Source organism: Lampris incognitus, chromosome 7 (genome assembly GCF_029633865.1).
Source record: "Lampris incognitus isolate fLamInc1 chromosome 7, fLamInc1.hap2, whole genome shotgun sequence".
In the NCBI taxonomy this organism is placed as follows: Eukaryota; Metazoa; Chordata; class Actinopteri; order Lampriformes; family Lampridae; genus Lampris; species Lampris incognitus.
The window spans coordinates 52450038-52474960 of NC_079217.1; the positions used below are offsets into that span (position 1 = coordinate 52450038).

At 43.4% G+C, this 24923-nt stretch overlaps 1 protein-coding gene and 6 non-coding genes across 7 annotated transcripts in view; all 7 read left to right on the plus strand.

The window, feature by feature from the left end:
• Positions 1–24923, plus strand: part of LOC130115273 (rho guanine nucleotide exchange factor 17-like) — a 131770-nt gene that overhangs the window by 86357 nt on the left and 20490 nt on the right. Inside the window, exons 4-8 of the mRNA XM_056282886.1 lie at positions 20090–20206; positions 21172–21264; positions 22042–22218; positions 23661–23711; positions 24771–24880. Coding sequence (XP_056138861.1) covers positions 20090–20206; positions 21172–21264; positions 22042–22218; positions 23661–23711; positions 24771–24880 — 548 coding nt within the window. The remainder of the gene's footprint in view (positions 1–20089; positions 20207–21171; positions 21265–22041; positions 22219–23660; positions 23712–24770; positions 24881–24923) is intronic.
• On the plus strand, positions 1291–1363 carry trnam-cau (transfer RNA methionine (anticodon CAU)). Its single transcript has one exon. It is a non-coding gene; the product is annotated as a tRNA-Met (tRNA).
• Positions 3597–3669, plus strand: trnam-cau (transfer RNA methionine (anticodon CAU)). Its single transcript has one exon. It is a non-coding gene; the product is annotated as a tRNA-Met (tRNA).
• trnam-cau (transfer RNA methionine (anticodon CAU)) lies at positions 5561–5633 on the plus strand. Its single transcript has one exon. It is a non-coding gene; the product is annotated as a tRNA-Met (tRNA).
• On the plus strand, positions 7337–7409 carry trnam-cau (transfer RNA methionine (anticodon CAU)). Its single transcript has one exon. It is a non-coding gene; the product is annotated as a tRNA-Met (tRNA).
• Positions 9044–9116, plus strand: trnam-cau (transfer RNA methionine (anticodon CAU)). The gene has a single exon. It is a non-coding gene; the product is annotated as a tRNA-Met (tRNA).
• Positions 11213–11285, plus strand: trnam-cau (transfer RNA methionine (anticodon CAU)). Its single transcript has one exon. It is a non-coding gene; the product is annotated as a tRNA-Met (tRNA).

Sequence of the window (24923 nt, forward strand, 5' to 3'; positions counted from 1 at the left end):
GCTGCTACTCCTACTACTACAACTACTGCTCATGCTACCGCTACTACTAATACCGCTTCACTTATTACTACTACTACTACTGCTAGTACTACTGCCGCTGCTACTACTACTACTTGTACTACTGCTGCTGCTACTACTACTACTACTGCTATTGCTACTACCACTACTTCTATTACTACTACTACTGCTGCTGCTACTACCACTACTACTGCCGCTGCCACTACTACTAATGCTTCTACTACTACCACTACGACTACTGCTACTATGGCTGCTGCTACTGCTGCTAGTTCTACTGCTACTGCTGCTGCTGGCACTACTGTTGCTAGTACTACTGCTACTACTACCGCTATTACTACTACTAGTACTACTGCTACTACTATTACTACTTTTGGCTGCTCCCATTAGAGGCCACCACAGTGGATCATCAGTTTCCATTTCTTCCTGTCCTTTGCATCTTCCTCTGTCACGCCAACCACCTGCATTTCCTCCCTCACCGCATCCATAAACCTCCTCTTTGGCCTTCCTCTTTTCCTCTTCCCTGGCAGCTCCATGTTCGATTTGATTTGATATACTATATTAATCCCCGTGGGGAAATTGCACCCGGCATTTCACCCATCCTAGCTGTGTAGCTAGGAGCAGTGGGCAGCCACCATGCAGCACCCGGGGACCAACACTAGCTCGTCTTTCCATTGCCTCGGTCAGGGGGCACAGACAGGAGTATTAACCCTAACATGCATGTCTTGTTGATGGTGGGATAAACTGGAGCACCTGGAGAAAACCCACTGCAGACACAGGGAGAACATGCAAACTCCACACAGAGGACGACCTGGGATGACCCCAAGGTTGGACAACCCCGGGGTTCGAACCCAGGACCTTCTTGCTGTGAGGCAACAGCGCGAACTGTTCAGCATTCTTCTCCCAATATACCCAGCATCTGTCCTCCACACATCCAAACCATCTCAATCTTGCCTCTAATGCTTTGTCACCAAACCGTCCAACTTGAGCTGCCCCTCTAATATAGTTGTTTCTAATCATGTCCTCCTTCATCACTCCCAACAGAAATCTTAGCATGTCCTCATATATCCCATATAAAAATCCATTCCCATATATAAACCTCTGGCTTTCTCGGTAGCATCAAAGAACAGTTTCTAGAATCAACATGTAGCTCAGTGTGCAAAGATAATAGAATAAATGACAAATGTGTACTCCCCCTTACTTATTTTTTTTGGGGGGGGGGTTAGTTGCGATGACTCAACTTGTTAAATGTACGTGAACCATCTATGGTTTCAAGCCTCGTTGGCGCAGTAGGCAGCGCGTCAGTCTCATAATCTGAAGGTCGTGAGTTCGAGCCTCACACGGGGCAGATGTTTTGTTGTCATCGTTGCAGTGACAGAATGACGGACATTTCACTATCTTGTCTTGTCAGTGTATCCACTTACTTTCAGTTTTGTGTCTCTGACAGATGTGGTCTCAGTTTTGGCATGGATGCAGCTCACAAAAAAAGTTTCCAGCTGGTGTAGTGAATTGTGATAATAGATCAATGTCTAACACTGACTTATCACTTAGATTGTACTGTCGAGAAGTTTGGTCATAGTGTAATAAAAGCTTTTCAGACATTTTTCTGTACCTGTCCTGAGCAGCAATCTTCTCCACCGCTGCTCTAAAAGTATTAAATATACCTAAGATGGAAATAGAACATGACCGGTCCTTTTTCCCTTATTCCTGCTTATTTCATCGTCATCATGATTACCGTTTCTGTTCCTGGCAGATTCTCTCTTTTTGGTTTTTACCGGTTTCAGACTTGGTTTTCTAATGTTGGATCATTAGGGTATGAAAGCTGAGGTGTACATATAGATATGTGTCTACTGTAACTCAAAAAACCGAGTTTTACTTATCATGTATGCATAATTACTACCTGTCCACTCTCACAAAAAGACTGCTGACTTGAGCCTAATTTGTGTTGTTGTCATCAGCAAATGGGAAATTAGTTGTGATGACTCAAAAACATTTATGTATTTGTGTATTCATTTATTCTAAATTGTCAGCAGTCACCCCAATGATCTCCATGCTCAGGATCTATTCCCTCATATATCTACTACTACTACTAGTACTATTACTACTAATACCACTACTACTATTACTACTTTCACTATTACTACTACTACTCATACTACTACTACTGCTGCTGCTACTACCGCTACTACTACTACTAGTACTACTGCTGCTGTTACTGCTACTACTACCACTACTACTACTAGTAGTACTACTACTTCTGCCACTACTGCTAATACTACTGCTACTGCTGCTGCTGCTACTACTGCTAGTACTACCACTACTACTAATGCTGCTACTACTATTACTACTACCACCACCACTACTACTGCTAGTACTACTACCACTATTACTACTACTTGTACTACTGTTGCTGCTACTCCTACTACTACAACTACTGCTCGTGCTACCGCTACTACTAATACCGCTACACTTATTACTAATACTACTACTGCTAGTGCTACTGCCGCTGCTACTACTACTACTACTTGTACTACTACTGCTGCTGCTACTGCTACTACTACTACTGCTATTGCTACTGCCACTACTACTACTACTGCTGCTGCCACTACTACTAATGCTTCTACTACTACCGCTACTACTACTACTAGTACTACTGCTACTACTACTACTACTACTTTTGGCTGCTCCCATTAGGGGTCACCACAGCGGATCATCAGTTTCCATTTCTTCTTGTCCTCTGCATCTTCCTCTGTCACGCCAACCACCTACATTTCCTCCCTCACCACATCCATAAACCTCCTCTTTGGCCTTCCTCTTTTCCTCTTCCCTGGCAGCTCCATGTTCGATTTGATTTGATATACTATATTAATCCCAGTAGAGAAATTGCACCCTGCATTTCACCCATCCTAGCTGTGTAGCTAGAAGCAGTGGGCAGCCACCATGCAGTGCCCGGGGACCAACACTGGTTTGTCTTTCCATTGCCTCGGTCAGGGGGCACAGACAGGACTATTAACCCTAACATGCGTGTCTTGTTGATGGTGGGATAACTGGAGCACCAGGAGAAAACCCACTGCAGACACAGGGAGAACATGCAAACTCCACACAGAAGACGACCTGGGATGACCCCAAGGTTGGACAACCCCGGGGTTCGAACCCAGGACCTTCTTGCTGTGAGGCAACAGCGCAAGCTGTTCAGCATCCTTCCCCAAATATACCCAGCATCTGTCCTCGACGCGTCCAAACCATCTCAATCTTGCCTCTAATGCTTTGTCACCAAACCGTCCAACTTGAGCTGCCCCTCTAATGTAGTCGTTTCTAATCGTGTCCTTCTTCATCACTCCCAACAGAAATCTTAGCATGTCCTCATATATCCCATATAAAAATCCATTCCCATATATAAACCTCTGGCTCTCTCAGTAGCATCAAAGAACAGTTTCTAGAGTCAACATGTAGCTCAGTGTGCAAAGATAATAGAATAAATAACAAATGTGTACTCCCCCTTACTTATTTTTTTTGGGGGGGGGGGGGTTAGTTGCGATGACTCAACTTGTTCAATGTACGTGAACCAACTCTGGTTTCAAGCCTCGTTGGCGCAGTAGGCAGCGCGTCAGTCTCATAATCTGAAGGTCGTGAGTTCGAGCCTCACACGGGGCAGATGTTTTGTTGTCATCGTTGCAGTGACTGAATGACGGACATTTCACTATCTTGTCTTGTCAGTGTATCCACTTACTTTCAGTTTTGTGTCTCTGACAGATGTGGTCTCAGTTTTAGCATGGATGCAGCTCACAAAAAAATCTAATTGGTGTAGTGAATTGTGATACTAGATCAAGGTCCACCACTGACTTATCACTTAGTTTGTACTGTCGAGAAGTTTGGTCATAGTGTAATAAAAGCTTTTCAAACATTTTTCTGTACCTGTCCTTGGCGGCAATCTTCTCCTCTGGTGCTGTAAAAGTATTAAATATACCTAAGATGGAAATAGAACACGACCGATCCTTTTTCCCTTATTCCTGCTTATTTCATAGTCATCATAATTACTGTACCAGGCAGATTCTCTGTCTTTTTGCTTTTACCGGTTTCAGACTTGGTTTTCTCATGTTGGATCATCAGGGTATGAAAGCTGAGGTCTACACACAGATATGTGTCTACTGTTACTTTAAAAACTGAGTTTTACTTATCATGTATGCATAATTGCTACCTGTCCACTCTCACAAAAAAAGACTGCTGACTTGAGCCTAATTTGTGTTGTTGTCGTTAGCAAATGGAAAATTAGTTGTGATGACTCAAAAACATTTATGTATTTATGTATTTATTTATTTTAAACTGTCAGCAGTCACCCCAATGAGAGCCATGCTCAGGATCTATTCCCTCATGTATATCTACTACTACTACTACTAATACCACTACTACTATTACTACTATCACTGTTACTACTACTGCTGCTGCTACTACTGCTATTACTACTACTGTCACTGCTACTACTACTGGTAATACTACCGCTATCACTACTACTAGTACTACTGCTACTGTCACTACAACTAATACTAGTACTACTACTTCTGCCACTACTGCTACTGCTGCTAGTACTACCGTTACTGCTAATGCCACTACTACTATTACTACTGCCACCACTACTACTACTGCTAGTACTGCTACCGCTATTACTACTACTTGTACTACTGCTGCTGCTGCTGCTACTACTACTACTTCTCATACTACCACTACTACTAATACCCCTACACTTATTACTACTACTACTGCTGCTGCTGCTGCTGCTACCACTACTACTAATAGTATTGCTGCTGCTGCTACTACCATTACTGCTGCTGCCACTACTACTACTGCTTCTACTACTACTGCTACTATGGCTGCTGCTGCTACTGGTACTACTGTTGCTACTACTACTGCTACCTCGTCTACTGCTACTACTACTACTTTTGGCTGCTCCCATTAGGGGTCACCACAGTGGATCATCAGTTTCCATCTCTTCCCGTCCTCTGCATCTTCCTCTGTCACGCCAACCACCTGCATTTCCTCCCTCACTACATCCATAAACCTCCTCTTTGGCCTTCCTCTTTTCCTCTTCCCTGGCAGCTCCATGTTCGATTTGATTTGATATACTATATTAATCCCCGTGGGGAAATTACACCCTGCATTTAACCCGTCCTAGCTGTGTAGCTATGAGCAGTGGGCAGCCGCCATGCAGCACCCAGGGACCAACTCCAGTTTGTCTTGCCATTGCCTCGGTCAGGGGGCACAGACAGGAGTATTAACCATAAATTGCATGTCTTGTTGATGGTGGGGTAAACTCCCAACAGAAATCTTAGCATGTCCTCATATATCCCATATAAAAATCCATTCCCATATATAAACCTCTGGCTTTCTCGGTAGTGTTAAAGAACAGTTTCCAGACTCTACATGTAGCTCAGTGTGCAAAGATAATAGAATAAATGACAAATGTGCACTCCCACTTACTTATTTTAGGGGGTGGGGCACATCCGATGACCAAACCTGTTGAATGTACGTGAACCATTTGTGGTTTCAAGCCTCGTTGGCGCAGTAGGCAGCGCGTCAGTCTCATAATCTGAAGGTCGTGAGTTCGAGCCTCACACGGGGCAGATGTTTTGTTGTCATCGTTGCAGCGACTGAATGATGGACATTCCACTGTCTTGTCTTGTCAGTGTATCCACTTATGTTCAGTTTGTGTCTCTGACAGATGTGGTCTCAGTTTTGGCATGGATGCAGCTCACAAAAAAAAAAGTTTCTACTTGGTGTAGTGAATTGTGATAATAGAGCTATGTCCACCACTGACTTATCACTTAGTTTGTACTGTCGAGAAGTTTGGTCATAGTGTAATAAAAGCTTTTCAAACATTTTTCTGTACCTGTCCTTGTCACGTATCTGGAAAAACCCAAAAGCAGACGGGACAACCAGGTAAGGGAAAAAAAATCAAGTCTTTATTGAAGTGGCCGATACTAGGAGTAGAGCAGGAGTTGGCTCAGTGGCAGGGAGACTGGCGGGCTGAAGTCCTGAAGAGCAGAGAGCAAAAAATCAGACTGGCAGGCAAGAATGCAACAACTATGAACATCGGAGAATGCAGGCTAGGACTGGACTTGCAATAACCTTTAGGCAACAAACCATGAATGGCAACGTTCCAGTGAAGTCTGGTCCACAGTTGAGGCTTTTTAAAGGTGACGGTGATTGCTTGATGGCCAGCAGGTGTGCCAGAGTGAAGGAGGGGTGAGCAGGTGTCAAGGGAGAGGGGGTGATTGCTTGATGGCCAGCAGGTGTGTTGATTGAAACCATGGGCAGGTGTGCCAGAGTGAAGGAGGGGTGAGCAGGTGTCAAGGGAGAGGGGTTGTGACAGTCCTTTGCGGCAATCTTCTCCACTGCTGCTCTAAAAGTATTAAATATACCCAAGATGGAAACAGAACACGACTGGTCCTTTTTCCCTTATTCCTGCTTATTTCATAGTCATCATGATTACTGTTTCTGTTCCTGGCAGATTCTCTGTCTTTTTGGTTTTACCGGTTTCAGACTTGGTTTTCTCATGTTGGATCATCAGGGTATGAAAGCTGAGGTCTACACATAGATATGTGTCTACTGTTACTTTAAAAACTGAGTTGTACTTATCATGTATGCATAATTACTACCTGTCCACTCTCACAAAAAAGACTGCTGACTTGAGCCTTATTTGTGTTGTTGTCGTTAGCAAATGGGAAATTAATTGTGATGACTCAAAAACATTTATGTATTTGTGTATTTATTTATTTTAAACTGTCAGCAGTCACCCCAATGAGAGCCATGCTCAGGATCTATTCCCTCATATATATACTACTACTACTGCTACTACTAATACCACTACTACTATTACTAATATCACTATTACTACTACCACTACTACTACTCGAACTTCTACTGCTGCTACCACTTCTACTACTTCAGCATCCTTCTCCCAACATACCCAGCATCTCTCCTTCACGCATCCAAACCATCTCAATCTTGCCTCTAATGCTTTGTCACCAAACCGTCCAACTTGAGCTGTCCCTCTAATATAGTCGTTTCTAATCATGTCCTTCTTCATCACTCCCAACAGAAATCTTAGCATGTCCTCATATATCCCATAAAAAAATCCATTCCCATATATAAACCTCTGGCTTTCTCAGTAGCATTAAAGAACAGTTCCTAGAGTCTACATGTAGCTCAGTGTGCAAAGATAATAGCATAAATGACAAATGTGCACTCCCACTTACTTGTTTTGGGGGGTGGTAGTCCCGATGACTCAACTTGTTCAATGTACGTGAACCATCTATGATTTCAAGCCTCGTTGGCGCAGTAGGCAGCGCGTCAGTCTCATAATCTGAAGGTCGTGAGTTCGAGCCTCACACGGGGCAGATGTTTTGTTGTCATCCTTGCAGTGACTGAATGATGGACATTCCACTGTCTTGTCTTGTCAGTGTATCCATTTATTTGCAGTTTTGCATCTCTGACAGATGTGGTCTCAGTTTTGGCATGGATGCAGCTCAAAGAAAAAGTTTCTAATTGGTGTAGTGAATTGTGATAATAGATCAATGTCCACCACTGACTTATCACTTAGTTTGTACTGTCGAGAAGTTTAGTCATAGTGTAATAAAAGTTTTCCAGATATTTTTCTGTACCTGTCCTTGGCGGCAGTCTTCTCCTCTGGTGCTGCAAAAGTATTAAATATACCTAAGATGGAACCAGAACATGACTGGTTTTTTTTTCCTTGTCCCTACTTATTTCACAGTCATCATGATTACTGTTTCTGTTCCTCGCAGATTCTCTCTCTTTTTGGTTTTACCAGTTTAAGACCTTGTTTTCTCGGATTCGATCATTGGGGTATGAAAGCTGAGGTGTGCACATGGATATGTGCCTACTGTTACTACTGTTGAGTTTTACTTATCAGGTATGCATGATTGCTATCTGTCCACTTCCACAAAAAAGACTTCTGATTTGAGGCTAATTAATGCTCCTAGCTACACAGCTAGGATGGGTTAAGTACAGAGTAAATGTCATTTGTATGTATGTACAAAATGACTAATAAATAGTATTCTATTTTGTTCTATTCTATTCTATTTGTGTTGTCGTCGTTAGCAAATGGAAAATTAGTTGTGATGACTCTAAAAACATTTAGGGAATTTATGTATTTGTCTATTTATTCATTTATTTTCAAGTATCAGCAGTCACCCCAATGATCTCCATGCTTATGATCCATTCCCTTATATATCTACTACCCCTACTGCTATTACTACTATGACTACTAATACCACCGCTACTGCTACTGCTGCTACTACTAATTCTGCTACTGCTACTGCCACTAGCTACTAATACTACTACTACCACCTACTAATACTACTACTGCCGCTGCTACTACTGCTACTACTAGCACCACTGCCACTACTAGTAGTACTACTGCTACTACTACTGCTAAGACTAGTACTACTAGTACTACTGCTGCTACTACTAGTACTACTACTACCGCACTGCTACTACTAATACTGCTACTACTACTGCTACTAACTACTAATACTACTACTACTGTTACTACTAGCACTACTGCTACTAGTAGTAGTAATACTGCTGCTACTACTACTGCTAATACTAGTAATACTAGTAATACTTCTACTACTACTAGTACTACTATTGCTACTCGTAGTACTACTGCTACTGCTACTACTAGTACTACAACTATTGCTGTCTTGCTGGTCACCAAACTGTCCAACCTGAGCTGTCCCTCCAATGTACTCGTTCCTAATCATGTCCTTCATCACTCCCAACAGAAATCTTAGCATTCCTTCATATATGCCTTATAAAAATCCATTCCCGTATTGAAACCTCTGGCTTTCTCGGTAGTGTTAAAGAATAGTTCCTAGAGTCTACATGTTGCTCAGTGTGCAAAGATAACAGGATAAATGACAATTGTGCACTCCCACTCACTTATTTTGGGGGGAGGGGTAGATCTGATGACTCAACTTGTTGAATGTATGTGAACCAACTATGGTTTCAAGCCTCGTTGGCGCAGTAGGCAGCGCGTCAGTCTCATAATCTGAAGGTCGTGAGTTCGAGCCTCACACGGGGCAGATGTTTTGTTGTCATCGCTGCAGTGACTGAATGATGGACATTCCACTGTCTTGTCTTGTCAGTGTATCCATTTATTTGCAGTTTTGCATCTCTGACAGATGTGGTCTCAGTTTTGGCATGGATGCAGCTCAAAAAAAAAGTTTCTAGTTGGTGTAGTGAGTTGTGATAATAGATCACTGTCCACCACTGACTTATCACTTAGTTTGTACTGTCGAGAAGTTTGGTCATAGCGTAATAAAAGCTTTTCCAGACATTTTTCTGCACCTGTCCTTGGCGGCAATCTTCTCCTCCGGTGCTGCAAAAGTATTAAATATCCCTAAGATGGAAACAGAACACGACCGGTCCTTTTTCCCTTATTCCTGCTTATTTCATCATCGTCATGATTACTGTTTCTGTTCCCTGCAGATTCTCTCTTTTTGGTTTTACCGGTATCAGACTTGGTTTTCTCATGTTGGTATGAAAGCTGAGGTCTACACTTAGATATGTGTCAACTGTTACTTTAAAAACTGAGTTTTACTTATCATGTATGCATGACTGCATCTGTCCACTCTCACAAAAAGACTGCTGACTTGAGCCTAATTTGTGTTGTTGTCATTAGTAAATGGGAAATTAGTTGTGATGACTCAAAAAACATTTATTTATTAATGTGTGATGGCCAGGCGGCGTGTCCAGGGTGTCTCCCCGCCTGCCGCCCAGTGACTGCTGGAATAGTCTCCAGCATCCCCGTGACCCTGAGAGCAGGATAAGTGGTTTTGATAATGGATGGATGGGTTGATAGATGTATTTATTAATTTTAAATTGTCAGCAGTCATCCCAATGATCTTCATGCTCAGGATCCATTCCCTTACATATCTACTACTATTACTACTACTACTGCTGCTGCTACTCCTACTACTACCGCTACTACTACTATTGCCGCTGCTGTTACTACTTTTACTAATGGTACTAATAATACTGCTACTACTACTACTACAACTACTACTACTACTAGTACTACTACTACTACTGCCGCTACTGCTAGTGCTACTACTACTAATATTGTTGCTACTACTGCTGCTGCTACTACTAATACTGCTACTTCTACCGCTGGCACTACTACTACAGCTATTACTACTACTAGTACTACTACTACCACTACTACTTTTGGTTTCTCCCGTTAGGGGTCGCCACAGTGGATCATCTTTTTCCATCTCTTCCTGTCCTCTGCATCTTCCTCTGTCACACCAGCCACCTGCATGTCCTCTCTCACCACGTCCATAAACCTCCTCTTTGGCCTTCCTCTTTTCCTCTTCCCTGGCAGCTCCATATTCAGCATCCTTCTCCCAATATACCCAGCATCTCTCTGTCCACGCGTCCAAGCCATCTCAATCTTGCCTCTCTTGCTTTGTCTCAAAACCATCCAACCTGGGCTGTCCCTCTTAAGATACTCATTCCTTAATCCTGTCCTTCTTCGTCACTCCCAATAGAAATCTTAGCATTCCCTCATATACTGCATATAAAAGTCCATTCCCGTATCTAAATCTCTGGCTTTCTCAGCAGTATTAAAGAACAGTTCCTAGAGTCTACATGTAGCTCAGTGTGCAAAGATAATAGACAAATGACAAATGTGTACTCCCCCTTACTTTTTTTTAATTTTTTTTTTAAATAAATTTATTTCTGATTTTTCCCCTTTTTCTCCCAATTTAGTGGCCAATCGATCCCTATTTTAATTCAAACACCCACCCTCAAACTGCATGCGTTCGCCAACTGCATCTCTCCGGCCGGCAGTCTCGAAGGAGACCGCCTCCCCACTTTTTGTGACAAGGCGACTCCAAGCCGAACCACTGTTTTTCCGACACACACAGAGACGCATTCACGTGACGAACACAAGCCGACTCCGCCCCCCTCCCGAAGACAGCGTTGCCAATGATTGCTGCTTCATGGAGTCCGGCCATAGTCGGATCTGACGAGACCGGGGCGCGAACCCCAGTCCCCAGTGGGCAACTGCATCGACGCAAAGCCGATGCTTAGACCGCTACACCACCGCGGACCCCCCCCTTACTTTTTTTACATACATTCAATTTATTTAATGTATGTGAACCATCTGTGGTTTCAAGCCTCGTTGGCGCAGTAGGCAGCGCGTCAGTCTCATAATCTGAAGGTCGTGAGTTCGAGCCTCACACGGGGCAGATGTTTTGTTGTCATCGTTGCAGTGACTGAATGATGGACATTCCACTGTCTTGTCTTGTCAGTGTATCCACTTATTTTCAGTTTTGCGTCTCTGACAGTTGTGGTCTCAGTTTTGGCATGGATGCAGCTCAAAAAAAAAAAATTCCAGCTGGTGTAGTGAATTGTGATAATAGACCAATGTCCACCACTTTATGACGTATTTTATTACGTAGTTTGTACTGTCGAGAAGTTTGGTCATAGTGTAATAAAAGCTTTTCAGACATTTTTCTGTACCTGTCCTTGGCGGCATCTTCTCCACCGCTGCTCTAAAAGTATTAAATATGTGACTGGTCCTTTTTCCCTTATTCCTGCTTATTTCATTGTCATCATTATTACTGTTTCTGTTCCTGGCAGATTCTCTCTTTTTGGTTTCACCGGTTTCAGACTTGGTTTTTTCATGTTGGATCATCAGGGTATGAAAGCTGAGGTCTACACATAGATATGTGTCTACTGTTACTTTAAAAAATGAGTTTTACTTATCATGTATGCATAATTGCTACCTGTCCACTCTCACAAAAAAGACTGCTGACCTGAGCCTAATTTGTGTTGTTGTCATGAGCAAATGGGAAATTAGTTGTGATGACTCAAAAACATTTATGTATTTATTTATTTGTGTATTCATTCATTTTAAATTGTTAGCAGTCACCCGAATGAGATCCATGCTCAGGATCCATTCTTTTATAGATCTACTACCACTACTAGTACTACTGCTGCTCTGTTATTGCTGCTACTGCTACTACTACTACTGCTGTTGATACTACTACTGCTACTACTACTGCTAGTACTACCGCTACTACTAATATTACTACTACTAGTCCTACTGCTGCTGCTACTATCACTATTACTACTACTAGTACGACTACCACCATTGCTGCTGCTACTACTACTGCTACCACTACTACTACTGCTAGTACTACTGCTACTGCTGCTGCTATTACTACTACTACTACCGTTATTACTGCCAATACTACGGCTGCCACTACTACTACTACTACTGTTGCTGCTGCTACTAATACTGTTTTTACTACTACTACTACTGCTACCGCTACCACTTCTCCTACTAGTAGAACTACTGCTATTACTAGTACTACTAGTACTATTGCTACTACTACTAATAGTAGTAATACTACTACTACTACTACTGCTACTACTACCGCTGCTGCTCCTGCTACTACTGCTACTACTACTACTAAAACTACTTTTTGGCTGCTCCCGTTAGGGGTCGCCACAGCGGATCATCCATTTCCATCTCTTCCTGTCCTCTGCATCTTCCTCTGTCACACCAGCCACCTGCATGTCCTCCCTCACCACATCCATAAACCTCCTCTTTGGCCTTCCTCTTTTCCTCTACCCTGGCAGCTCCATATTCAGCATCCTTCTCCCAATATATCCAGCATCTCTCCTCCACACATGCCCAAGCCATCTTAATCTTGCCACTCTTGCTTTGTCTCCAAACCGTCCAACCTGGGCTCTCCCTCTAATATACTCGTTCCTTAATCCCATCCTTATTCATCACTTCCAACAGAAATCTTAGCATTCCCTCACATATCCCATTTAAAAATCCATTCCCGTATATAAACCCGTGCTGTTTTCGGTAGTATCAAAGAACAGTTCCTAGAGTCTACATGTATATCAGTGTGCAAAGATAATAGAATAAAAGACAAATGTGCACTCCCACTTTCCCAGTATCAAACTTCACTAGAGCTCTCTGTCCTCTCTCTCTACTCTGTGTCTAAAACACAGCATACACATTACATATATATATATAAAATGCATCTACATGTATATTATATTCATATTTATTGACCACATACCGAACTTGCTGAATAAAGAGACTAAAATAAGATATTTATAATGAAAGTAAGAGAAAGTCCCAACATGCTGCCCAGGAGAACAAAAACTCCTTCCCATCATTCCTCATTTCCTGCTTCTTCTTTTTTTTTCTGTTGTCGATTTCATCCTCACACCCTTGTCCATCACCTCTCTGTTCTCCTGTTGTTGAGTACTGAGATAAACTAGGAGCAGGTGTAGTACATAAGGGGGCAGAGAATGGATGAAGGAGAGAGAGAGAGATGAGATGAGAATAGAAGAAGACACGGAGGTTGAAGGAAGGACAGACTGGGTTGGTCCCCGGCACATTGCTTCGCTGTCTTTCTGTTCAGTCATTGTTTTATTTTTAAATCTTTCACTGCATCGCCTGTTCACCTATCTGTCCTGCGAGAGGGACCCCTCCTCTGATGCTCCTCCTTAGCTCTTCCCCTCAGAAAGACGTCAGGTCCTTAAGTCCACAGAAAAGTGTCTCCTCATCCACATCGAGGGTCCCAGGATAAAGCGTGTTGTCTGCTATTGTTCACACTATCTACGTGTTTCTCAAAACCTTCCCAGACGGGGCGTCCGGGTGGCGTAGCGGTCTATTCCGTTGCCTACCAATACGGGGGTCTCCGGTTCGAATCCCTGTGTTACCTCTGGCTTGCTCGGGTGTCCCTACAGACACAATTGGCCGTCTCTGCGGGTGGGAAGCCGGATGTGAGTGTGTGTCCTGGTCGCTGCACTAGCGCCCCCTCTGGTTGGTCGGGGTGCCTGTTTGGGGGGAGGGGGAACTAGGGGGAATAGCGTGATCCTCCCACGTGCTACGTCCCCCTGGCGAAACTCTTCACTGTCAGGTGAAAAGAAGCGGCTGGTGACTCCACATGTATCGGAGGAGGCATGTGGTAGTCTGCAGCCCTGCCCGGATCAGCAGAGGGGGTGGAGCAGCGAAGAGTGGGGTAATTGGCCAAGTTAAATTGGGGAGGAAAGGGGGGGAAAAATCCCCCCCCAAAAAAAACAAAAACCTCCCAGACTGTCCCATATAGCAGCTGACACTAGGCCAGAGGCGCCCACAGTCCGGCAGATCCGCATAGAAATCAAATCCGCCCCCTCACCTCTGTGCCGATTCCGGCAGATCATTATAACAATCACATCTGCTCCTAGACCGCCCCGCGCCTCTGGCCAGAGTGTGGCCTCCTTATGAATGTCGGAACCCATTTTTAAATTAGGCCTTGTGGCTCTGAAATGAGTCAAGAGTCAGCACCTGAATTCCCTATTTCTCACATCAATTTTTTTTGTAGAAACAGATTTCAGTGGACTGTTTAAGAGAAAGAACGTTTACCATCCTCGAATCCCGCTGTGGGAAAAGACGCTGGGGCACGCCGGATGCTGTGATACATCCAGCCCGCGTCCGGCCCAGTTTCATTTTGCTGTCTGGGGTAACTTGTCATTTATGGCTATAGAAATAAACTTAATGGACAGGAAGGAAGAGAGAAAAAGCTCACTCTGTGAAAAGGAAGTATATCTTTTCTTTAAAGTCTCTCTTTCTTCGCTCCCTCTATCATTAACACTCGATATCTCTGCCCTCTGCTCTCGGTTTATGAAAGAAATGAAAGAGTGATTCAGCCGTTGTGTGTGTGTGTGTGTGTGTGTGTGTGGGAGGAACATAGCCTTGGAGTCAGACGGGAAGATGCTGTTCTATGCATCAGTACCTGTGTCAGGAGAACCAGGCCAAGTTGAAAACCATGCTGTGTGTTTTATCTAACATGTTGTGTGTGATTGCAGAAAGTAATACTGCTACCAAGAAGCAGAGATAGATTTGAGCAGGGGTTTTTTTCCTCAATTCGAGATGACTTCTTTTTTCCCCAATGTTCAACCAACAGTCCTACCAGGGAGCGTGTTATCTGGAGCGGATCAGCACATGCCTTTATTGACGACGAAGCGGTGGCGTTAAAGTGATTTAGACGAGATTTTGGTGGAACTGTGGAGTCATGATTATCTCCAGCAACTCATGATGCAACTGTGACACGCTTATGCTGTAACTGATCTGTTTGATAGGAATTAATGGCTGTCTTCTCATCACATATTCACTCACCGAATGAACAATAAATAAATAAATAAACACGCACATACACGCACACACCGAAATTTCCCTTAATATTGTGATGATTTTCACCAAATAGCATTTAGCATCCAATAGAGGACTCGTTCAAAGTTACCCCCTCTCTCACTCTCTCTCTCTCTCTCTCTCTCTCTCTCTCTCTCTCTCTCTCTCTCTCTCTCTCTCTCTCTCTCTCTCTCTCTCTCTCTCTCTCTCTCAATTCAATTCAATTCAATTCAAAGGGCTTGATTGGCATGAAAGTTTGAAAACAGTGTTGCCAAAGCATCAAAATACAGTTTGGACATTACACAACAACACTAATAGTGAACATCAACACAACATTGTAACGATCAATAAAGAATAAAACAACAATAACAATAAAGAAGGAGAAGTAGATCAAAAGGTGGAGCATGAGTTGTGAGGAGACAAGTACAGCGGTCATGTGTTGTGCTGCTTGTCTCTGAGGCTGGGACATGACCTGACATATCTTGCTGCATCCATGGTGCTGACACTGTTTTCCCCAAGCAGATGCTGCATTTTAGCCTGGTCAGAGAATGTGTCAAAGTCTTGGAATTCACATCTAATTGTTGTAAAGAACTGCTGGGATAGGCTCCAGCATCCCCGCGACCCTGACAGCAGGATAAGTGGTTTGGATAATGGATGGACTTTGTTCTTGAGTCTTGATATGTGCTACATTGTAGCAGGAAGTGTTGCTGTATCTCCAGCTGTCTCTGTGGACAGAGCTGACACAGCCTGTCTTCTCTTGGCAGCAGGTCTGCCTGTGTGGGCCAGTCTGCATGGCCAAGCTGTGATCACTGAGTCTGTACACAGTTCATGTCTTTCTCACTTTCTGATCAGTCACGCTTGGTCACATAGTCTGCCATCATGTACCGTCTGTTTAGAGCCAAGAAGCCTTAAAATTTGCTTTGGGTTTTTGTGATAGATGTCCAATGGTTAATGTAATTTCCTTTTTCTTTAGCTATAATTTGTTTGGGCCAGATTGTGTGAGGGTTGTCCTGATGCCTTGTGCTGTTGGCTGAGCTGAGCCTCAGGACCAGCTGGCTGAGGGGACTCCTCTCTTTGAAATGGTAGGAGTTGGGGTCACTTGCTTTTAGGTGTTGGTAGAATTTGATTGCTCTTTTTTTGCATCTTAATTAACAGGGGAAATTGGCCTAGTTCTGCTCAGCATCCATTGTTGGGCGTGTCCCTGTGTACTCTGAGAATGCTCTTACAAATCTCAGTGTGCAGGGTTTCGATTGGTGTTTGTCCCATTTTTCAAAGTTTTGATTTACAAGAGGACCCCACACTTCACTACCATATAGTAAAATTGGTTTAATTATAGATTTGAATATTTTGAGCCATATTCTAACAGATATGTCTATGTTTGAAGACTTTTTTATGGTATAGAAAGCCCTTCTTCCCTTGTCTCTGACATCATTAATAGCGAGATTGAAATTTCCTGTAGAGGTCGTTATTAGTCCCAAATATGTGTAGCTGTGTGTGTGTATGTTCTATATCAGTGGAGCCTAGTAAGAACTTATTTGGGTTTCCCTGACACCTAAGTCGTTTCTAGAAGACCATAAATCTTTTTTTTTAACCCAGGTCTGACTGTTTTGCAGATGATTCAGTTGTAATGCCTCCTTAGATGAAGCTAATAATATTAGATCATCTGCAAAAAGTGGGCATTTAATTTCTGTGTCAGAGAGGGTGAGACCAGGGATATCTGATTGTTCTAGAGATTTTGCCAATTCATCAGTATAAGTGTTAAACAGGGTGGGGTTGAGACTGCAGCCCTGTTTCACACCCCGACTTTGGGGGAAAAAATCTGTTTCCATATTGGCGCGGCCTTTCCAGGGTGTCTCCCCGCCTGCCGCCCAATGACTGCTGTGATAGGCTCCAGCATCCCGCGAGCAGGATAAGCGGTTAGGATTATGGATGGATGGATGGATTTATTATTTGCATACTTTGTTTTAATTATGTCATATATCCCCCCCCTACACCTTTTTTAATTAATTTCAGGAACAGAGCGTTATATCAGATCGAGTCAAATGTTGTTGTTTTTTTTTGTTTTTTGTTTTTTTTTAATCAACAAAGGAAGAGAAAATGTTATCCTTGTTTTGGTGGACATGTTTATTGATGAGGGTGTGGAGGGTATAGATATGGTCTGTAGTTTTATGTTGTCATGTAAAACCGATTTGACTCTTGCTCAGGACATTATGTTCGCTGAGGAAGTCTTGCAGTTGACTGTTTAGGATGCTGCAGAATAACTTCTCCAGGATGCTACTGACACATATGGCTCGGTAATTGCTTGGTTCAAATTTATTGCCATTTTTAAAGATTGGTGTGACAAGTCCCTTGCTTCAGATGTCAGGGAAATGTCCAGTGCTCAGAATGAGGTTTAATAATGTTAATATGGCAATGTTGAACTTATGGTTGCTAAATGTCAGCATTTTATTTAAAATACCATCAGGACCACTGGCCTTCCTTGGTTGGAGGGCCTGGGTCTTAGCCTGTAGCTCTTCTTCGGTAAGTTGGTAGTCTAAAGGGTTTTGATTGTCTTTAATGGTAGATTCTAGGATTTGTGGCTTGTTGAGGAGATCATTTTGGGCCAAATTCAGTGTAATAGTACTATACAGGTTTTCAAAGTGTTTTTCCATGTTTCACCATTTTGAATAGCCAATTCTTCCTTGTGTGGTTTGCTGAAAGAGTGCCATTTTTTCCAGAAATGATTTGAGTTAATCGACTCTTCAGTTGTGTTAAGTCGTTACTGTGCACACTCTTCCCTTTCAGTTCTGAGTGTTCTTCTGTATAATTTCAGTGTTTCCCAATATTGATTAGCGGACTTCAGGGTTGCCAGGTTGTCTGTGTTTTTGATTTGATAAACTTCTGAGTGTTTTTCTCAGATGCCTGCAGTCTGCGTCATACCACTTTTCATTGGCTGACTTTTTTTGATCTGAGATGCTGAAGCTTTTTCAGACTGCATAAATCTGCCGCATTGTCAGATATGTTGTTGATATCTTGTACAGCCTGATTCAGGCCGTCATTGTTGTGGGATATCAGGTGGAAAGAAAATGGTCTAATTGGGATTGAATTGTTTGATGTGTGATTGCTTTCTGGTAGTCATCCTTGCTATTGTTTGTCCATCTATAAGGTTGTTTTGTATAGTTCAGTTTACCGGGTTCTGCTGCATGAGGGTCTGTTACTATCTAATGTATAGAGTAATTTGACTATGATCGGATAAGGGTGTTTTGGGCCGGCTGTGAATGCTCTCAGGTTGAAGGGGTGTAGGTCTGTAATATTGTAATCTACTGTGCTGTTGCCAAGAAGAGAGCTGTGTGTGTAGTGACCAAAAGAGTGCCCTCGAAGCCGACCATTGACGATGCACAGACCTAGTGTTCGACATAGCTGCAGTAGTTGGTGCCCGCTTTTGTTGATAGTTTTGTCACAGATGTTCCTGTGGCGATACGAAGGGAGGGGAATGCTGAATTGGCCAGGTATATGTTTGTCTCCCTGTGGGTTAACAGAGTCTGATTCTAAACCTGTCCTGGCATTGAGGTCTCCACAGATCAGTGCCTGGTAGTGACTGGTCTCATCTTCAAGAATGGAGAAACTATTTTCATTATAATAAGGAGATTCTGATGGGGGGTGGGGGGGGGTATGCTGCACACGTGAATATGTCTTTATCTGTGGAGACAACCTCTCTTTTTATTTTGAGCCAAATTGAAAATTCACCTTTTTTTTTATTAATTCTATTGAGTGTACGAGATTTGCCTTGTACCAAATGAGCATTCCTCCCGAGTCTCTGCCCTGGGTCACTCCTTTCAGTTTGGTAGATGGGAACACTATAGCTATGTAGCCTACGGGACAACCAGTGGATATGTCTCCTCTACTCCAAGTCTCCTGCAAAACAAACACATCTGCATCTCCTAACTCTCTGGTAAAGTCTGGGGTCCTGCTTTTAAGGCCCAAAGCAGAGGACCTCAGACCCTGGATGTTCCAACATGAAACAACACATGATTTAGTTTTCATTTAGTTTGAAACTCAGAAAGTTACATTGTGTCATTCTCTCTCTCTCTCTCTCTCTCTCTCTCTCTCTCTCTCTCTCTCTCTCTCTCTCTCTCTCTCTCTCTCTCTCTCTCTCTCTCTCTCTCTCTCTCTCTCTCTCTCTCTCTCTCTCTCTCTCTTTCTCCCTCCCTCCCTCTCTCTCCCCCTCCCTGTCCCTCTCTCTCTCTCTCCCTCTCATTGTCCCTGTCCCTCTCTCTCTAACCCCTCTCCCTGTCTCCCTCTCCCTGTCTCTCTCTTCCTCCCTCCCTCTCTTTCTTTCCCTCCCTCTCCCTGCCTCTCTGTCTCCCTCCCTACCCCCCTCTCTCCCTGTCCCTCTCTCTCTCTCCCTGTCCTTCTCTCTCTCTCCCCTCTCTCTCTCTCTCTCTCTCTCTCTCTCTCTCTCTCTCTCTCTCTCTCTCTCTCGCTCTCCCTGTCCCTCTCACTCCCTCCCTCTCTCTCTCTTTCCCTCCCTCTCCCTGTCCCTCTGTCTCCCTCCCTCCCTCTCTCTCCCTGTCCCTCTCTCTGTCATTTCTGTTATTTTAATATCATACATAGCACACAGCTTGGTTATAATTTTCTGATCGTAGACAGTATCTACGTACCAATCACATTAGGGATCAGAATGCTGGTGCCGGGCGGTGTCCCCTGCAGGCAGCATAATAATACTGATGATGATAATAATGATGGTCCTTTTCCTGTCTCTGTCTCCTGCCCTATTAATTCATCTGCCTCAATGGATCTCTTTTACTTCTCCTTCTCACCCTTTCTTTTCTCATTGTCTCTCTTCTCCCACTTTTGTTTTCTGTCTTCAAGTTCTCAAAAGAGACTCTAGCCAACATTTATTCGGCGTACATTGACAACTTCCTCAACGCCAAAGACGCTGTAAGGATCGCTAAGGAGGCCAAGCCGGCATTCCACAAGTTTCTGGAGGTGAGTGTCAATAGTGTGTGAGGAAATTGTCTTTAAAACCATTGATTTCTTGGCAAAACTTTCTCTGGGACTTCACAGAACAACTGAATTAACAGGAACATTTAGGATTTTTTTTCTTTGGGGGGGGGGGCGGTGCGGTGCATCCTTTGTGTGCTTTGTCCTTGTGTCCCTTGTGTTACGGCAGAGAGAGCCAGAGCACAAGAATTCCATTGTATTCTAATACACATAACAATAAAGCTGAACTTGAACTAGAAATTCTGATTGTGCAAAACCATAGCCGAGAAGTCAATACCCGAGCCAGTCCCCTTTAAAAGCATCCCGGGCCTGACCAGCGGCTCGCTCATCTTCAAAACATCTTGTTGTTTCCCACATATCCTGTTGTTATTTCTGGTAATAGTGGGCTGCAGAGGATGAGACGTTCCAAAGTGCTGTTAATGTGCCTCTTTTGGAGCGCGTGTCGCCTCCTTTGGTCTGTCTATTTTCAGACTGTGGTGGGCAGGTTTCTTCTCTATTTTATGGATGTGATAGATTGCGTGCATTGTCTGCACAAACAAAAGCCTCCAGGCACCACAAAAACCTGACATGTTCTCGTCAGGACGTCTTAAATCTCTCAGGTGGGAGCTCGAGTATCTCCGGGCTGAATGAAATCTTCACTGTGGAATGACGATGCCCTCTAAAGGCACGGAGAGGAAATGATCTCGTTGTAAACTTGATCTCGTTGTAAACTTAATTTCCTTGTTTACTGTGTTAATAGGGTTGACTTTAGGTCCTAATGACCTCTCTTCCCATCTCTCTCTTCGTTATTCCCATCTTTGCTCTATTTACACTCCCCAATTGTCCTTATCCATCCCTCATCCCCTCCGCCTTTCACCCCCTTTCTCCCTCTCAACCCTCTCCTTTCCTCTCTGCCTTCTCCGTTGCTTCCCATCTGTCCTAATGCCGCCTTCCTGCCATCCCTGCAACAGCAAAGTATGCGTGAGAATAAGGAGAAACAGGCTCTGGGGGATCTGATGATCAAGCCGGTCCAGAGGATTCCTCGATACGAACTGCTGATTAAGGTGAGTCTGAGGTTACCGCATCATGAATACAGATGTTGGAAGATGCTAGAAGGTACATCTGTAACGAGCCACACTAAATGTAGGGCAGGGTTGTTTGTTTTGGTCATCACATGACTGGAGCATGCTTGGTGGGAAGAAATAAAGGGGATGACAAGAAAGGTAACGGGGGTGGGGGCGTCCGGGTAGCATAGCGGTCTATTCCATTGCCTACCAACATGGGGCTCGCCGGTTCAAATCCCCGTGTTACCTCCGGCTTGGTTGGGCATCCCTACAGGCACAATTGGCCGTGTCTGCGGGTGGGACACCAGATGTGGTAATGTGTCCTGATCGCCGAACTAGCGCCTCCTCTGGTCGGTCGGGGCACCTGTTCGGGGACTGGGGGGAATAGCGTGATCCTCCCACACGCTACTTGCCCCTGGTGAAACCCCTCACTGTCAGGTGAAAAGAAGCGGCTGGTGACTCCACATGTATTGGAAGAGACGTGGTAGTCTGCAGCCCTCCCCGGATCAGCAGAGGGGGTGGAGCAGCAACCGGGATGGCTCAGAGAGTGGGGTAATTGGCCAGGTGCAAATGGGGAGAAAGGGGGGGGGGATAAAAAAAAAAAGAAAGGTAAAGGGGGTTGGACATATTAATGCATATCTATTATGTACAACAAATGTCATATAGAATCGTAGAATATGCCATGTGTGTTTATTCTTACATCTGCATATCCACTTGTCTTCCTATTCATTTGTGTGTGTGTGTGTGTGTGTGTGTGTGTGTGTGTCTGTATCCCAGGACTTGTTGAAACACACTCCAGAGGACCACCCGGACCACCCGTTCCTATTGGACGCCCAAAGGGATATCAAAGGATTGGCTGAGAAGATTAACAAGGGACGCCGGTCGGCTGAGGAGGCAGAGAGGGAGGCGAGGGTCATGCAGGAGATTGAGGCCCACATAGAGGGGGTCGAACATGTGAGATATCTGTTAATTCTAAATGTGTTCATAGAATAGGAGGAGGCAAAGCTCACGCCGAGAGTTAAGATTTGTACATTTTGCCACGCATCACCCGGGTGGGTGCTACACATTGGTGGGGGTTGAAGTGAAGAATTGGGCACCGTGAAGCGCTTTGGGTGTCTAGAAAAGTGCTATATAAATGTAGTCTTTATTATTATTATTATTACGTTCTCTCCCGTGTAGTAAAGGGTTTCATATCGAAGTGTGATTATGTAGCAAAGGAACAAATTATAGTAAGCCTGAAAGCAAAAACTCACTGTATGGCTATCAAATACAGAGGGCTTTATTAAACTAGAACAGCCGGGACTTCACTCCTACCTAAAACGACCATGGGCGGTCAACATGGCCACCGGTTTTTAAACTCTATGTTCTGTCAAGATAAATACGCAGTTGAGATGTTAATGCATTGCATGTGTTATTATGTCTGTTAGGAAACGACTGACACCAAAATGAACATTTTAACAACTATAATACTATTTTTAAGCAATTTAAATTTCAGAGAGACATGGTCGAACTTGAATAGCAAAACAGAAAAAGTGAAAATATTACCTGAAAAACAAAACAGAAAATACATATTGCTAATCTCACAAACGTAACAAGGCCTATAAAACGTGAAATGTAAAAAAAAGAACTGAAAATAAATATTGAAACGGTGCCAAACAACGACGGAACGTAAAGACTGCTAAAACGACCATGGGCCGTCAAAATGACCACCACGGTTTTTAAACTCTATATTCTGTCAAGATAAATACCCAGTTGAGATATTAATGCATTACATATGTCAGTATGTCTGCTAAGGAACTAACTGACACCAAAATTAACATTTTAACAACTTGAATCCTATTTTTCAAACAACTTAAAAGGGCCGCTGTCCAACGCCTGTAAATACGGCAACGCCTCGGTGGTAGTCATGGTGCGTCTGTAACGGCGTCTGTAACCAGACATGTTGGCAATAATCAAAAATCAAGTTTAGACTATTACTCTGCACTGGAGGACGCTAGTGTGTTTCTAGGACAGAGCGATGAACTTCACGAAGGAAATGATGCAACCAACACACGTCACAAATACTGACATGACGCACACGATCACATGCAAATTACATGCAGTCATTTTGACCACTCATGGTTGTTTTAGGTAGATCCTGTCATAACTTTTTTTTGTGCTATTGATGTAAAACTCATTTTAATACAAATATATGCAATTTTAGGAGCAATCAGGGAGCAGCAGGTCTGAATCTTTTTTTTTTTTCCACAAAGTTATTAAACTTTGAAAATCCAAAAGGATCATGATGACCATCTTGGTCGTTCTAGTGTTAAAAAAGTGGTCTGTCTTAAAAAAATATGAAATAAGTGTGTGTGTGTGTGTGTGTGTGCGTGTGCGTGTGCGTGTGCGTGTCTCAGATCCAGAATCCCCAGAGGAAGTTCCTGAGACAGGAAATGGTCATGGAGGCGGTAAGAGCTACTTTGTCATTTTAGAGCCTTTTGAGACTTGACTAAAAAGTTGTACCTCAGCCCGTTATTTGCCCTGTTTGGATCGAGGCCAGAGGATGCAGTGTGGTCGACTGAAATGTGCAGTGTGGTTGCCTTTACTACTTTGTCAGCTCGGCGTCTCATCCTCCTCAACAGGAGGAGAGCGGTGCCACCATCCCATATAAAATGGCTTAAAGAGATTATGTTTCACCTGAAGCTTGATAAAATCTAATTGACATTGAAGGGGAATGCAGATGAATTTGAAAGAGCCTGGAGGCCTTTTCTTACCTGCTATGATAACCTGACCCAAATAACGGGCTGGGATAGTTCATAACCTAATCACTCTTTGGTTGGAGCACAACTGTAGCAGGCTAATTAAGAATTAGTTTAAAAAGATCAAAATTTGTGTCTTTTTTATTATTAATTAATGTTTTTTTAATTTTCTCCCTTGTCTGTGTTTATGCGAATGAGGTCATTGTATATTTGTCATATATTTATTTGCGCTTGATGTCATTTCAGAGGATGTTGGGGGGGGGGGGGTTGGAGACATGTTGGGGAGCAGGGGGGAGGGATGGGTATTAAACTGGATTTATTTCATGTTGATTCTGGGATTTGTAAAATGCAAAATCCAATAAATATAAGTTTAAAAAGATGTGCACTCTTAAAAGAATCTTGGTTTTTTTAGAGCCCCTTGTAAATTAGTAATTAGTAATGCAACCTATCAGCAGTATACTCTTCTTTAACTCTCCCAGTCACAGAGAATGTGGGAGATGAACTTTATCATGCGAGTTTGGGAGAACAAAAGATAAACAAGAAGCAAAAAAAAAAAAAAAGGAGAGTTGAGGTCAAGAAGGGCACTCATAGTACCAAATATAGTTAGGGAGCTCAATGGAAACAAAAGTAAAGTAAGACTTTGGTCTGGCCCTGCCTTATTTGTGTTATTTTGCAATCATTTTAGTAATCCTTTCTTTATTTGGATAAGTGTCTGAAGTCTGTCTAATCTCTCTCTCTCCCTTACTTCATCTCCCCTTCTGTCTGTAGAAAACAGTAGGGGGGAAGAAGGACCGTTCTCTCTTCCTCTTCACTGATCTGCTCATCTGTACCACGCTCAAGAGGAAGTCAAGCTCCTTGAGACGCAGCTCCATGAGCCTGTATGCAACACCACACATGCACACACTCACTCACTCACTCACA